The sequence below is a fragment of the Zootoca vivipara genome, chromosome Z2 (genome assembly GCF_965207765.1).
Source record: "Zootoca vivipara chromosome Z2, rZooViv2.hap1.1, whole genome shotgun sequence".
Taxonomy (NCBI): domain Eukaryota; kingdom Metazoa; phylum Chordata; class Lepidosauria; order Squamata; family Lacertidae; genus Zootoca; species Zootoca vivipara.
In genome coordinates, this window is record NC_142585.1 from 25,186,981 (window position 1) to 25,203,272 (window position 16,292).

The 16,292-nt window shown below is 43.2% G+C and overlaps 1 protein-coding gene across 4 annotated transcripts in view; it reads right to left on the reverse strand.

Annotated features, from left to right (window-relative positions):
• The window catches only part of COL4A6 (collagen type IV alpha 6 chain), a 179,727-nt gene that overhangs the window by 103,107 nt on the left and 60,328 nt on the right, over nt 1–16,292 (reverse strand). For all 4 annotated transcript variants that reach the window (XM_088664622.1, XM_088664625.1, XM_088664624.1 and 1 more), the window contains one exon: nt 6,917–7,000. In XM_088664622.1, the coding sequence (XP_088520748.1) occupies nt 6,917–7,000 (84 nt within the window). The remainder of the gene's footprint in view (nt 1–6,916; nt 7,001–16,292) is intronic.

Sequence of the window (16,292 nt, forward strand, 5' to 3'; positions counted from 1 at the left end):
AGAGCTGGCAGATCAAAAACTAGAGCCAGGAAAGATTATTGTTGCCTGAACAGCAAGCCCTGATAGCCCTTCCTATTGAGAAGACCCAGTTGCCAGCCTAGGAGGGCAGAATCATTAAAGAAAAGGGAGATGCTGCGTGACCTGTAGCTTTGGTAAGTTTACACAGGTGCTTGGGTGGGGGGCACAGAGCCATTTCTAGCCTAGTATCTCCCATTTCTAGCCTGCCAGATGCAACTATGGCATAGTTGGCTCCCATATGAGGAATGTTTACATGGGAGTAGGCAGCCCTGTATCTGACTGTGGAGAACAGTGCAGCTGTCTGCAGAGGCAGCCCAAGGGCTCTCATTGTTTTATTACAGGCACTGACAGCCAGGAAGATCAACAAATGGCCTGTTTCAAGAGTCATCCTGACCAAACACCCAGATGTTTGAGAGCAAGATATGACCAGCAGCGCCTGCTCCTTGAGATGTCTTGGCAAACATGCTCTCCAGGCTTGCAGAACTCTCACCACAACCTACACGTACATGGGTCCTGTCTTGATTGCACAACTGTAGTGGGGTAGGGTAGCAGCTGCAATGTACAATTTTTATTTCACCACTATAGGCACGCACACATATCCCGCTAATGGCTGGGACTCCTTGTACTGAGTGGGAGAGGGAGGAAATGTACACTACTTGCTTAATGCCCCATTTGGCAGCAGTGAGCATTTTTGGAAATTAGAAAAAAAAGGTCTTGGTGGTTGTTAATAAAAACAACATTGGCATAGCAAGTTTGTTTGACTTACTATTACCTCATTTTCACCTGAAATTTTGCCAAAGACATGTTGAATAACAGCTAACAGATGGTCAGGACTTCTTTACTTTGAAGATAATTGTAACCCCCAAGTAAAACAACAGTATTACTCCCCCCCCCCCACTTTTATGTTTACCCATTGGGAGAAAAAGATACCATGATTCGTTTATTGGCTAGACTTAAATCTCCCTGACAAACACTGAAAACACTAACATTTGCTATGGATTAGAAGATGTGCATTATCAGAAAAGGTTATCTTATTGGGTTCTTTTTTTCTTTACAGTGCAGTTTCCTAAAAGATTTTTTTTTTAATGCAGCAGCATTGACTGTGTTCAGGCAATCATATATTGACTCAGTAACCTGAGGCCTGAATAAGCCTTTTGCCCACAGACACAGACCCTTTGCATGAGCAAAAAAAAAAAAACAAATTGGGGTGTCTTCAGTTAACAATAGTTTCCTGGTTCATCTAAACCTAGAAACTAGCTTTGGAACAAGCCAGGATATTAAACCATTGTTTGAATTTGGTTTAATATCCTGGCTTTTTTCCAAAGCTGGTAACCATAGCTTTGTGGCTGGATTAAAAATGAGAAACTGAATAACTAGAGGCTTCCTGACCTAACTGCACCTCCCATGAAGCGAAGAGCAATGGGGTTCCATGCATAGAAGATGGGACCTACTTTTGAGAGTCTGAATACATATTCTTGAAAGGCAACAGAATGGAGGTAGAGGATAAATGAATTGGGGGAAAATGAAGTTCAAAACCAGAAAAGCAGTTAAGGGAACAGAAAGGAAAACAGTTTTGGGGGGATAAAGGAAAGGGGGGCAACAAAGCAAACAGATTAATCTGGGAAAAGCAGCTCACAGCTGCACAACAGTCAGGTTGTAAGCTGACAAGTGGATTTAATTGGTGACTCAGATAGCTGGACCCAGGCACTCCACTGAGATGGGTCTTAGAGGATGCTAACTGGCCCCATGTTTGCTGCACTGCAGTGCCCTCATGCAATATTGTGTGTACCGCACCTCAACAGAGCAGCAGGTGCCGGTGAGCAGAGGAATAAATGGGCGTAGCTGGCTGCATCAGATGTTCTAAGCCAGGGGTGGGGAACCTCCAGCCCGCATCTGGCACAGGTTTCAGTTTAGTCCAGAGGAGATTTTGCAGCAGCCACCTTCCCCACACCTGATGTCATGTGTAAGAGTGCAGCTGCAAAGGAACAACTGGTAGTCTGGGAACTCCCTAGCACAACCAAGAGGATGCATCGCCAATGCTGACTGGTACTTAAAGTGCACCTTCAAAGGGGTTCACTTTCAGCAGTCCCCTTCTGGGTTTGTCGCTGTCGCATGACATTGCAATGATGGCAGGTGACTGGCAGATGGGTGGTAAAAATGGCCTGGAAGGGATGGGGGAGGTTGGGGTCTGGCCTATTTATCAGATCAAGTTCTGCACTCCTGTTCTAGGCATTGGGAGAAGCTCCTGGTATGCATCTCCTCTGTTAAAACAACTTCACTGGCTACCAGTCTGTTTGGGGGCACAGTTCCAAGTACTGGTCATGACCTATAAAGACCTATAAAGACCTTGGTCCCGGGCCTGAAAGCACTCCGTCCTGGGTGCTAAGGGTTAATACCTTCTTTCAGTCCTATTAACATCAGTGGCACAGTTCAGTAGTAACTGCTGTGGCTGCTCCCATATCATGGAATTCACTCCTAAAAACAGGTAAACTGGCTCCCTCTTTGTTATCCTTCTGCCAGCAGGCTAACTCCTTTCTATTTCAAAATGTCCTTGGAAGCTAAGGTACAGATGATGTTGATTACTGGGCTGCTCTCTGGGCAAACTGCATTTTAATTGCTGGTTCTAAATGTTTTATGATGTACAGTGGTACCTCGGTTTAAGTACACAATTGGTTCCGGAAGTCTGTACTTAACCTGAAGCATACTTAACCTGAAGCAAACTTTCCCATTGAAAATAATGGAAAGTGGATTAATCCGTTCCAGACGGGTCCGTGGGGTACTCAACCTGAAGCGTACTTAACCCGAAGTATGAGTGTAATTGGTTCCGGAAGTCCGTACTTAACCTGAAGCGTACTTAACCTGAAGCGAACTTTCCCATTGAAAGTAATGGAAAGTGGATTAATCCGTTCCAGATGGGTCTGAGGAGTACTTAAACTGAAAGTACTCAAACCAAAGCGTACTTAAAACGAGGTATGACTGTATTTTAATAATTGTTTTTAACTAGTTCCCCCCATAACTTTGTATTATATATCAATGTTTTTGAATGTAGAATCTCAACTGGGAGAAAGGTGGGAAATAATAATAATAATAATAATAATACAACTGTAAATAACTAAATTCAAACATTTCCTTAGATGTGAATTATGAAGTGTTCCATATGTGTATATTATGGAGCAGAGAACAACAAAATATGCCATGAAACATGCAGTTTTAGGAATACTGTATCATTAAAATTCAGAAAAGCTAGTAATTGGATACAACAAAGATCAAAAGTTACAGATGTAATAGAAAAGGATGTGAAGTTAAAATGGTTATATGCAGGACATGTGGCAAGAAACAACTCGGGTTGATAGAATAAAGCAATGTTCGCATGGAGACCCTACAATTTCAAAAAACAGAGGGCATGACCACCCATGTGGTGGGTGGATGATCTATAACTAATGTGGAAAGCAAACAGAGAATGCTAGAGAGAACTTGAATGAGGCATCTATCCAAAGATGGACATGAAATGCTGAAGAAGAAGAAACCCCACAAATGTACCAACAAAGGGGCGTGAAGCAATTGTGCACACTGGCACTAGGGCTAGGGCCAGGCTGTGAGGGCCCATCCCACCTCATGCATTTTTTCAATTTTGGGGCACGGTCACCTGACACCCCCTCCCTTATGGCTGATAAAAAAGATCATTCAGAAGCCACACAGGCTCTCTCCCCCTTGCAGAAGTTAAGAGGACATAACCCACCTCATTACAAATTGTTCAGATCCTGAGAAAATTTTGCACTGCCAAAGACAGAGAAGAAATTAAAGCGAAGTTCACATGACCTGTACTTTTTTGGGCTGGGATAGGATATAAGAGGACCATATAGAACATTTCCAGTGATGTTTAGAGAAGTTATCTTCCCAGATAAGAGAGCAGGCCTCGGGAGATTGGGTATGGGGGAAGGAAGGGCAGGGGGAGGCGAGGGGCTGCTACAAGCTGTGCAAGCATTGAAAAATACATGACAGAACACAGAGCACCATGCAGGATGCATCACCAGCTGTGTGGGTGAGCCTGTGCAAAGCCCCTTCCGTCCCTTAATGGCCCAAAAAGAGCAGAGTCAGGGGGAAACCTTCCCACTCCCTCCTCCGCAAGGCTTGTCTGGTAATACGCTAACCAAATGGGAACTGCTTGAAGAAGAAGAGGGGGCAAAAACAGCAACAGCAACAACTCAGGGGCTAAGCTCGCCTAAGGCTACAGGTCAAAGAGCGAATGGCAACCAGGTGGAAAATCTGCAACATTCCTTTTGCAGCTTCTGCTGATTGTTTCTTTCAGAGCACAGCTTTAATTAAGCTATCTGGTTCTCATCTACAAGCACCTTTCACACATAGGGAGAGTTTCTGGAATTTCCCACTGCACCAAATGTAAACTCTACCATCAGCTACAACAGGGGCAAGAAACCTGTGGAACTCCAGATGTTGTCGGACCCCCCACTCCCATCAGTCCTGACCATTGCTGGTTTGGGGGTGATGGGAGCTCGCATACCTCAACTTGTGGAGGCCCCCAGGTGCCCACTCTTGGCCCAGTGAGAAGAACCAAGTGGTCCTATGAGCTTTATTCCCAATTTCTTTACCACACTGGTTAATTCTTTGGACAATTCGACCCACACAAATGCAGAGGGTTAGCAGGGGTGAAAGAGTGGGATTTCAACCTACACTTCTGGGTGGAGGTTCTAATCTGCATTGATGGCATTATTATTATTAATTGAATTTTTATACTGCCCTTCATCCAATGCTAGTTCTACTTACAGTAGACCCAATGAAGTTAATAGATACAACAAACTTAGGTCCATTGACTTCAGTGGGTCTGCTCTTAGTTGGATGCTCTGCCCTTGCAAGGGATTGATCCTTCAGTGTGGCAGCACCTACACTTCAGAACTCCCTGCCCATTGATGTTAGGCAGCCACCTTTACTATATTATTTCTGGAGCCTGCAAAAAAACTTTTCCTTTAGGCAACCCTCATGTTAACATGTCACTTTATTACATAAACTCATAAATGGCTTTAATGTTTGGGCTAATTGGTGTTATTAATGAATATTTTATACTGTTTTTGTCAATTAAAAATATTTTTGTCAAATTAAAATAAAACAATCATACAGTGTAGTTAATCTAAACTAGAAGAAAAGTTTCTGAACTTTTCCTTGGGGCCACACTGGAGAAGGCAGGCAGGAGGGCATGAGAGTATGAGGCTCACTGCATCTTTGTTGTTATGCTAAACTATAGTTTCAGTGATACCTGAACTAGGCTAATTGCATGCTTCCATGCTGCTATGAAAGTCCTCTTCAATTCTTGTTTATGGGAGCTGGAATTTCTAGTGAAGGGTGTTGCTCCCCACCATGTCACCCCCAAAATTTTAAAGCAATGACTAGACCTAATAGTTTAGAACCCGCAAGAAATAAAAGTAAAAGTTCATCCAAGTTCCCAGGTCAGTTGTGAAAACAAATCAAAATCTTTGTGACATCTTCACAAAGGATAAAACCAATAGTTTGAACTGCAAGGTCAACAGCGATGTGTCCAGTTCAAACAATCCAGATGAACCCAAGCAATGGAAAGAGACAGGATGATGACACCCAGGACATCTGTCAATGATTACATCATTCGTCAGAATTTTTGTTCAAGGAGATGGACGTGATTTGGACCAAAGCAGAAGGGTTTTATTACAGCCTTCCCCAACCAGCTATTCTGGATTGCAACACCTATCAGCACCAGCCAGCACAGCTGTACGATGCTGGAGCTGATGGGATCATGGCCATGCTGGCTGGCTGCAGCTGGTGGGAGTTGCAGCCCAAAACTTCTGGAAGGCACCAGATTCTGGAAGACTAGAAAGTAACATGGTGCAAACACCAGGTGTGCATGTTAAACTAGAACATGTGAGATCCACACACTGGGTACAAGCAGGGAACCACTATTCTTGTCGACAAAGAAGGGTTTAGCTTTCTGTATGCAAGGGGTCTTTCGCCATGAGGCAGCATTTAAAATGACTAACCTTCCAACTTTCAGTCCAAAGTGGATCAAAAAAGAGAAAAGAATAAAAGAGTCCTATTACCCACTAAACTCCATATATAAACTAGGCCTGAACTAGATTTCCAGGAACATGTAGAAAGAGGCCCACACTACTTTAAACAGGCATGGCTTCCCCAAAAGAATCCTGGGAACTGTGGTTTGTTGAAGTTTAATTAGTGTTATTAGGAGACAAACATGAGTTTGACCAAACTGCGGGAGGCAGTGGAAGACAGGAGTGCCTGGCGTGCTGTGGTCCATGGGGTCACGAAGAGTCGGACACGACTAAACAACAACAACAATTCCCCTCACACAACTAGAGTCCGCAGAGTTCCCAGGTAAGAGGGCTTGACTGTTAAACCACTCTGTCAGGTGATGAGGTTTCCTAACAACTCTCAGCACCCCTTAACAAGCTACAGTTTCCAAGATTATTTTGGGGGAAGTTATGACTGTCTTAAAGTGGTTTGAAACTGTTTTAAATGTATCAAGTGGATGGGGCCAGAGGAAGAGCACTGGCCCTTCAAAGGTGATATTGAAGCTCACAGAGGACTTTGAAATAATACGTTTCTTTTGATGTCCATACACAAGAATCTATACTGCATTTTGTTTTCCAGTTAACTGGCTGGCTCTGCTGCAGCTTTGGTGCAGAGATTTTAAGGTTTAAGTCTTCTATGTGAGATTTCAAAGTTTTGGCTGGGCCTGGTGTTCTCCTGCAGCTGTTCTTCCTCACTCTCCTAGCCTTATGAATCCACTAGACAGGGCCTTAAGCATATTAACTCTGTTTTCTTTGAGAGAAAAGACAGCTGTGATAAGAAACCTGGGCACATTTCCCTTCACCAAAAAAAGAAGAAAGTGTCAACTTACCCGACCACCTTTCTCTGGAAAGCACTGGCAGCCTGCACTGCAGTCTCGACCCCCGCAAGGTCCATGATAAAATTTCTTCCCGCCCTGTATGGAAAAGGACAAAAAATAATAATTAGCTAACATTTTCCCTTCCAAATTTTTCCTCAGTTATACAGCACCTAAGAAATGGTTTGTTTCATTTCTATTCTGACATGTTTGCAATGTGCTTGAAAAATTCACTGGATAGCAAATATCAACTTGTACCTTTTTAAAAAAACTAGATCATACTCTGATAAACGGAAAGATATGAAGGTTCCTGACTTTAAATAGAGTCATAAAGATTTTTTATACTGCATACAAATTCCTCCCCCCCAAATAATACGTAAATCACAGAACACTTATTGCAGTAATGTACAACTATAGCCCTAAAATCCTGCTGACATAAATAAAACCACTCACAGCAGGACACAGTGCCCTAAAACACTAAAGCCCAAAGTTGTAGAATTTCAATACAAGCAACCCGCCATCGGTGGAGTGCGTGTAAGCCTGCCCTGTCCCCGCCCTTTTCTGGTGCCGAACATGGTGCATGCATGCATGGTCGGGCATGCATCATACGCACACAAATTGAGAGTTGTCTGCATACACTTTACAAAACGTCATTGTGGTGATAATCATGATTTCATGCTAAGCCACACTATGCTTTCTACCTGGGACAACCATTGTGGGGAACACCAGATGTTGAACGATGACTCCCATCAGCCCCTGTCAGCATGACCAATAGTCAGGGACAATAGGAGTTGTAGTTCCACAACATTTGGAAAAGACCACTTTGGCTACCGTACCTTAAATCATTCTCACTTTTTATTTTTAAAGAGCAGTTAACGTCATTTTTATCTTAAGGGAAAACAGCTACATGTCTTGATGGGCATACACTGGCTTTCCAGTGAAAATACCCAACACCTATTTGACCCCATAGTTGTTGTTTGTACCTTTGGGGACAATCTAGGGGGCCAGAGGGTAATCATGTGGAGGATTGCCCTGTAAATTGAAACTAGTATACTGAACACAGGTGGCGCTGTGGGTTAAACCACAGAGTCTAGGGCTTGCTGATCAGAAGGTCAGCAGTTCGAATCCCCGCGACGGGGTGAGCTCCCCTTGCTCGGTCCCAGCTCCTGCCAACCTAGCAGTTCAAAAGCACGTTAAAGTGCAAGTAGATAAATAGGTACTGCTCCAGCGGAAAGGTAAATGGCGTTTCAGTGTGCTGCTCTGGTTCGCCAGAAGTGGCTTTGTCATGCTGGCCACATGACCTGGAAGCTGTACGCCGGCTCCCTCGGCCAATAATGTGAGATGAGCACCGCAACCCCAGAGTCGGTCATGACTGGACCTAATGGTCAGGGGTCCCTTTACCTTTTTCTACTGAAATCTTAACATTTGATGTTAAAGGTAGGGAACACCTGAAATGGTTTTATTATGAGTGTTATGCATGAATATTTGGCAGAGCACTTGTACACCAGTTCATTAAAAAAGGGGGAGGGGGGAGAATCCCCTGTGATCATACTGAATGCATTTTTGCGCAACATTTATTCTGCCTTTTACAGTTACATACATCAACCATTGATTTGGGAAACATTTCCCCTTTTTGGAAGCTTCAAGCTTTGTTAAGTCTAGAGCCAGCTTTACCATTGGGCAGAGTGAGACAGATTCAGATGGAAGATGCTAAGGGGCATAAAGCAGACAGAGCTCTGTGTGATGTGCAAACTGCATTGTTCCCCCATGCAAAGCTGGTATCATGGAGGAAAGCTTCAAGTGACAATACAGTTGTCTTTTGGTATACAGAACGGAGGAGATACAATCTTGTCCTTGGTCTCAGGCAGGAAAATGCTTGAGCAGGGAAAGAAATCAAAGCAGTTTTCTTCGGGAAAGTGTTTATTTGCCCAAGCTGTTCACTGAATGGCAAAATCTGATTTTAGCTGCAGAGTGTTTTGTAGGCTGTTTATTTTCTATTTTATAGCAAGATGTCACTTATACCCTTTTATCATTGCTACTTGATCTGGTTTTGTTTCTTGTGTTTTTCTCTTGTTCCTGTCTTTGTATGTGCTGTTAGTTTGTCAAACTTTAATGTGTGCCACTTTGGAAACTGTATTTAAAATATTAGAAAGGAGGTTATAAATCTTTATTCATTTCAAAGACCAGAAGCTTCCATTGTCTGCTGAAAGGGCCTGGAGAGGGTCTAGTGCACAGATTCACTAACCTAATTTGCCGCTGCCATTCCAGAGCACCTTATTTAGCATACCGTACGTATTTCATAAATACTGTATCTGAATCCATTCACAAATGCCTTCGTTGTTCATCTGATTCCAAACCAGTGCGGAGCAGGCCCAAATCAAGTGTTTCCACTGAAAACATATTAATGTTCAGGAAAAGTGTGGAAGGGAAGTCATATGGTATACGTATACATGCTGTATTTAGTATGAAGTTGTAAGTGGGACAGGGGGAGGGGGTAAAATATGCTCTCTGTTCCTGTTTTTGAAAATGCAAATAAACATTAAAGGGGGGGGAGAGATTAATGATCCCTGTAAAATGTCATATTCACACCCCACTTCTAAGTTTCCTTCCCTTTCCCTGCACCAAGAGGTCATTCCGCTCACTTGTGAATGAAAGAAACCTGAGAAGGGGAGGAAGCATGCTGGAGCCAGTTGGCAGAAGACCAGGTGTTACATGTCACACAAGTTATTTTATTTACGGGAAGGAGCGGACATCAGACACTCCCAAATTACTTAAATAGCAAACGGCCATGCACTTAATACTAATGTGGGCGACTTTCAAAGTCTGCTCTTGGCTTTCTAGAAGGGATCCCGATTTTGGGGAGGAAGCCAAATGTATGCATGGTAAATCCAGAACAACATTCCAGGCATCACTGTGTTCCTTTAAATCTTTTTATAAAATGCATTTTACTCTTGAGGCATCTGCACTTTGTGTGTGCAAGTGGTTAAGCGTATTTTTGTAGGCAACAGTTCCAACCATTCAACCACATTGCATTTCATCATTCAAAATAGATGACAGCTATTCTTAGGGCTTCTAGTGTGGCCTGTCCTTTGAGCATGATTAAGGCTGTCATCTGATACATAGCTGCCTGAGCACAAGCCCCATTGAACTGAATGAGATTTACTTCTGAGTGGACATGCATTAAGATTGCACTCTTAGGGGATGGGCTGCAGAATTTGAACTCCCTGCCAATAACAAATCCTCCTCACTTTCCTTCTACTGCCTTTAACTAGTTTGACCCTGGTTAAAAACCCAGAGTGAAACCTAGTTAATACTAACCATACAAAGGCCAATGTTTGCTGCAGCTGATGGGAGTTACAGCCTAAAAATAATAATCTGAAGGCACCAAATTTGTGAAGGCTGATTAAGATCTACACCTTATAAACACAAGGTGTTACAGAAATCAGGGCAATATTTACAGAGGCAAGCACCACAGGATATATTCTTGTATGAATGCAATTTGGAAAACAGTGGACAGTTTTAAGTTTAGCATGCTTTCCTTTTTTGCACTGATGATGTACCAACACCTTCAGGAAAAACAGGAACTCTTCCTCTTTTTGGGGAGGGGTACACTCCAGAGAGGACCTCAGTCTTCAGGTCTGAAGATGAGGCAGCCCCATTTAACAATTTGATTATCATCTTAACCAAATATATTATGAGTCTGTGGTTTCTGAATAAGATGAAACCACAATCCTCAGACCTAGTGAACTTGATTGGTCAGGTTTTCATGGGTCTTCTACCCCCCCCCCCTCAAATCTTAGCTTATATATGTATTTCTATGTAGCACTGTATGACATGAAAAGAGGAGGAGGAGAAAACAAATAAATAATTCAAGTGCTACATCAGGGAGAAATTGCATGAAAAAGATACTCCTGAAATTATGATTCAGGTGCACCTCTGTCAAATTTCAAAGGTCAAAATTAAACCAGATATCCAATGTGCCCATGTACATACATGTATCACTTTAATAAGGGCATCTGGTGGTGGTGGTGGTGGATATTTCAGGATTGGGGGTACAGTGCGTGGGGAGGGAGGAGGCTCTTATTGTTGTCGAATAGGCCTTTCCCATGATGGCATCCCGCTTAAGGAACACCCTCCCCCTGGAAGCACATTTGATGCTGACTCTTTTTGTCATGTCAAAACCTGGTATTTAAATGTTTGTTTCGATTCCCTCACAAACCCTGCCCCCTTGAAGGCAGGGCAACAGAAAGATGAATTTATTTGGGTCATTGATGGTAAAAACAACAGAGTACAGATGTTCCCCTACCATGGTGTCACTTGAACAGATTAGGGTTTCTCTGAAAACTTTCATGTCCCCCAGTTGATGTAATCTTCCCCGCCCCACCAATTCATGACCCACGAAGGAAAGAAAGCAGTGTCCTCCTGTTTTTCCTTCTGATGATGCCTTCTTGAAATGCTGTTATTGCAAGTTTATCATGATGTTAATGCCGTTCTTCAGGGTTTAACTCCTTTCCCATGCGGTCTGGGAGTTGCACTGCATCGTGTGGAGCGGGGAGGGCTGTATTTTGTCTTTATTGCACACAGCTAAATAGATGCAAATAAACCCAAAGCACCACACAGGACACTTCACACACTGCAGCTGCTAAGGTACAGTTTGAACTGTAATCACATATTATTGGACAATTATGTTTCGTGAATATCTCTTCAATCAGAAAAACAAACACTGTCTTGGCATTTAAATCTGCAGCGGGCAGCCCTATTACAGGGTATGGAGTCAGTTGTTTGATGAACAGTGTGCTCAGATTAGCCCTGCCTGCTTAGTGCACTGCCACCTGCTCTGTTCCTAGATCTGATGGGGAGAAATCATGTTTTTTTGCAAGGGGTGTGTGTGTGCTTTCCTAGACAGCCAGAACCTGCATAGACAGAATTATGTAGCAGCATCATAATCACTTTAAGAACTCATGCTTGAGCTTGCCTCTTCCCTCCCATTCCTTTTTCCTCACTTGTCATGTCTTTTTAGAGTGTAAACCTGACTGCAGGAACCATTACTACTAACTTTTGTCAGCTAATTTAGGAGTCATTTCTGGTCAAAGGGCAGGGTATCAAAGCCTTAAAAAAGAAGAAGTAAATAAATAAATGAACAGGCAGTAATCTTCGGAATGAGAACAGGGGTGCTAAAAGTGTGTCCCTCTTTTGATCTGTGAAATGTTGCAAGGCATGTGAACAAGGCAGCCCTCCTATCTAGAAAACCATGAGCAAAAGTGTTTTCAACAGGGATCGTTCTAAATTGTTATAGATTCGGAGGCAACATTTCTCTGGATACCAGTCACCGGAAAACAACACTATTTTCCAAATGTCCTGCTTATGGGCGTCTCAGCTTCTTATGGTTGGCTGCTGTGAAAAAAAGATGCTGGATTGGATGTCCTTTGGCCTGATTTAGCAGGACTCATCTTACGTTCTTATGTCCAAAAGCAACTCCTAGGGTGGAAAAGCATTGTGTTGAAACTGGCCTTGTGAGCGGTTTTTATTTTTGCCTCTCCAGGGACAAGCTTGTTTAGAACGGGCAGTTCCGTGGCAACTCTGGGTGGAAGCCATGTGGTTAATTTAGCACTAGATACTCCTAGAATTCTGGACCTTCTGCTGAGTCACTGGCCCCAGACAATCTCCGCCACCATCGCTTGCAGGGGCACAGGGAGACCTGCCAGCCCCATCAAGCCTAAAAACATTTACTTCTCTCACTTAGCTTTGTATTTATTATGGCAGAAAAGCAAAGTTGTGGTTTGTTTCACACAATCTCCCCACCCTCCACCCTTGTTCCACATTTTGGGCAAATTCACACCTCTTCCCGTGGTTCAGGTAGAGATCTCTTAGAAATGTGTTCAACCACAAAATGTGCTTGGCCAATGCATTATTTATTAACCACAAATATTAACAGCAAATGATTACATCCAAATTGCATTCACACTTCCTTCCTCCTCTGAGGTCAGAATGGTGAGCACAAAAGCAAGTCCCCCTCCCATTATTTTCTTTACAACAACCCTGCAGGGTAGAGTAGGCTGACAGCATGCGACTGGTGATATTCATGGTTAACTGGAGGCATGTAATCTTTCTTGGTCTTCTTAGCTGGCTCCACAACTGCTACAGCACATTGGCTTGCATGAGGATGACAATAATATACAGAGATTTTGAGCTCAGAATGGGATAAAATACTTTGCACATCCACAGCTCCCCCACCCACTACAAGCAGTTTCCCTTCTCTTGTGACAAGAGAACACAAAATGACATAGGAACTTAGGAAGCTGCCCTATGCCTCATTCATTTAGTCGTATTTTTAGGAGCTCTCTCAAGTTTCAGGTAGCCAACCTTTCCTACCTGGACACATCAGGGATTGAACCTAGGACTTTCTCCATGAAAAGTGTGAGCTATGATCTGTTACAAGTGCATAGCTTGTGCTTTGCGTGGATAAAGTCCTAGGTAGCCAGGATTTAAGGGCATAGCCAGGATTTATGCTTTTGGGGGGGCAAGATTTATGTTGGGGGGAAAGAACTGAGCTATCTGAGATACGATTGGTCAGTTAGCTAAGTATTTTTATTTATTTACTTGATGGGGGGTCAGCTGCCCCCCTGCCCCCTGGCTATGCCCATGTATGTGTGTGGGGTATGTGAGAATGACAGTTTGTGGGTATCTTTCTTTCAACCACATTTATTACATAAAATTTCATGAAATTTCACATAAATTTCATAAAATTTATACACCGTTGAATTGTAAAAGCAACCTCAAAGTGGTTTACAAAGAGAACAAAGCAATAAAATTATCAGTATTGGCAACTATTTAAAACACTAAAAGAAAAACCAAAGTCAGAAACACATTTGAAAAACAGGTTAAAACATGCTTCAACATTCTACATGCCCATATAAGAGCAACCCTTTATTCCTCCGAGTCCCTACCCCCTCGCCACAGCTGCAGCTGCCCCTTCACTTCTTATATTCCACTGTGCCAGATCTGCAGGGCCATCCAGAGGGAAATAAGCAGCAAATGCTCGTTTGCTGCTCCTTCTTTTCCCTACTATCTCTGCTTGCTCATTCAAAGAGGGCAGGCAAACTAGCAGCAGCCCGGCCTGATGACTCTGTGGGTAGGCAGTGGACCTCTTACGTTGCAGGGTCCTTGTCAGGTACACAAATGCTAGCCCCACTCTATATGCCCTACTATGAGCAAAAATAATCTCCGGGTCAAGTTGCGTACTAGGGGAAGGACCCTGGTCCAATCCCAGGCACCCTAAGAAGTCCACTCTTTGAAATCCTAGAAAGCTGCTTCCAAACAGTGTAGGCAAGATGAGCTAATGTCAACTCAAGGGTTTCTAGCTAGTGTGGAGCACAAACACGTCTGAGTTTTTCATTCCAATGCAGAGATTTATCAATATCCAGTTTCCAGACCTATGGTAATCAACATGATTTAAGTGGCAATCCCCCCAGTGCTCCAATTCCTAGTGTGGTTTACCAATCAATTCCTTTTCCCAGGGAATGTTGGGAACTGTTGTTCTGTGCAGGGAACAGGGGGCCTTCCTAACAACTCGCAGCACCCTTAACAAACTACAGTGCCCAGAATTCTTTGGGAGAAGCCATGGCTATTTAAAGTGGCATCATAGTGCTTCTACTTCATGCCATCGGAACAGATGCACTGATCTATACACATAAAACAAATTCACACACAGGCGTTTTCCAAAAACCCAACCCAAACCCCAAAAGTCCCATGGCGATCGGCAAATGGTAACAGGGGCAGGAAGACATAGTGCTTTAAATCCATGCTGTGGTTGGCATTTCCTGTATGTATATGATACATATATGTACACATGACTATTGCTTTCCAATGGCCAGAATAGACAATACTCAGCTAGATAAGCTAATGGTCTGACTAAGGCAGCTTCTGTTTTGGACAACAAAACCCAGTATGATGCCCGGCTCCTCTGAAGTCTAAGCTGGCTTCACCCTACCAGTCTGCAGGAGCTGCAAGGGACAGAACAAAGCAGCAATCCTTGTAAAATGGACAGAAACAGCCCTTCAAAACAAAGATCATCTCTGCCTTTGGCAACACACCATCACCTTTTTAATAAATGTACCTGAATACATTTGGCCTACTCCTGCTCTTTCCTTCCCTCTACAAGAGTTAACATCCCAATGCCCCTTCTCCTTTCCTGAGTCCCAGGGGCAACTAACAGGAGCAGAGAAGTTCATCTCAAGTTTTAACTCCTACAAGGCGAGTTGACTGCTTGCGCCTGCCAAGCTCAGCAGTATTGTCAAAGGAATTCCAAAAGCTTAGTGAGGCAGAACTGCCCCTACTTGAAATATGCTGGAAATATCCTGTGTTAAAGAGAACGGCTTGTTTTTGCATGTGGTCCTTTACTGGGATCAGACCATAAAATTCACAGCTTCCTCCCACGAAATACTCAAGCGTTGCCAAAACAATAAACCAATCATCACCTATTGCTAATGCATCTGTTTCCTTTTTGATTCCATCCATTGCCTTTTCTTGCATAATATTGGGGGGGGGGAGCATATGCCAAAAATGTGAGTTTTGTTCCTCCATCAAGCACTTAACAGTGGGCTGGAAGAGTGGAGGGAGAAAAGAAATAATCCTGATTCCTACTGGAAGGTAATAGCCATCAGCATATATAAGTATGTGTGCCAGTTACACACACAAACACATCCATACATGGAAGACCAACTGACAGTACAATTTTATACATGTCTACTCAGAAGCAAGTCTTGATGAGTTCAATAGGACTTATTTCCAGGTCAGTGGACAGCCTAAGTCACACAATTACAAGGGTGTTAAATTGGGTGGCTATTTCCACACCTACAAGTTAGTGCACCTGCAATTCAACATACATAAATTACTGGGGAAATATGGAAATTGGATACTGATATATCTCTGCCCCTGAATGAGAAACTTAAACATGGCTAGACACTAGCTCCGCACTAACTAAAAATCTTGTGGTAAGCATAGGAAACAGCCTTATCTTGAAACAAAATAAAAAAATTCCTTCAGTAGCACCTTAAAGACCAACTAAGTTTAAGGTGCTACTGAAGGAATTTCTTTATTTTGTTTCGACTCAGACCAACATGGCTACCTACCTGTAACTAGCCTTATCTTGAGTCAGACTACTGGCCCATTCAGCCCAGTATTGTCTACTCTGATTAGCAGCAGTTCTCCAGGGTTTCAGGCAGGAGACATTCTCAGCCCCATGTGGAGGTGCCTGGAATTGAACCAGGAACCTTATGCATGCAAAGCATGCTGATCTAAGGGCCTCCCTCCAAAGTTACCCTTAGATAACTAAGGGGAGTTATCTGTACAGCACAGATGAGTAAAACGTTGAATAAGACACAAAAGGCTG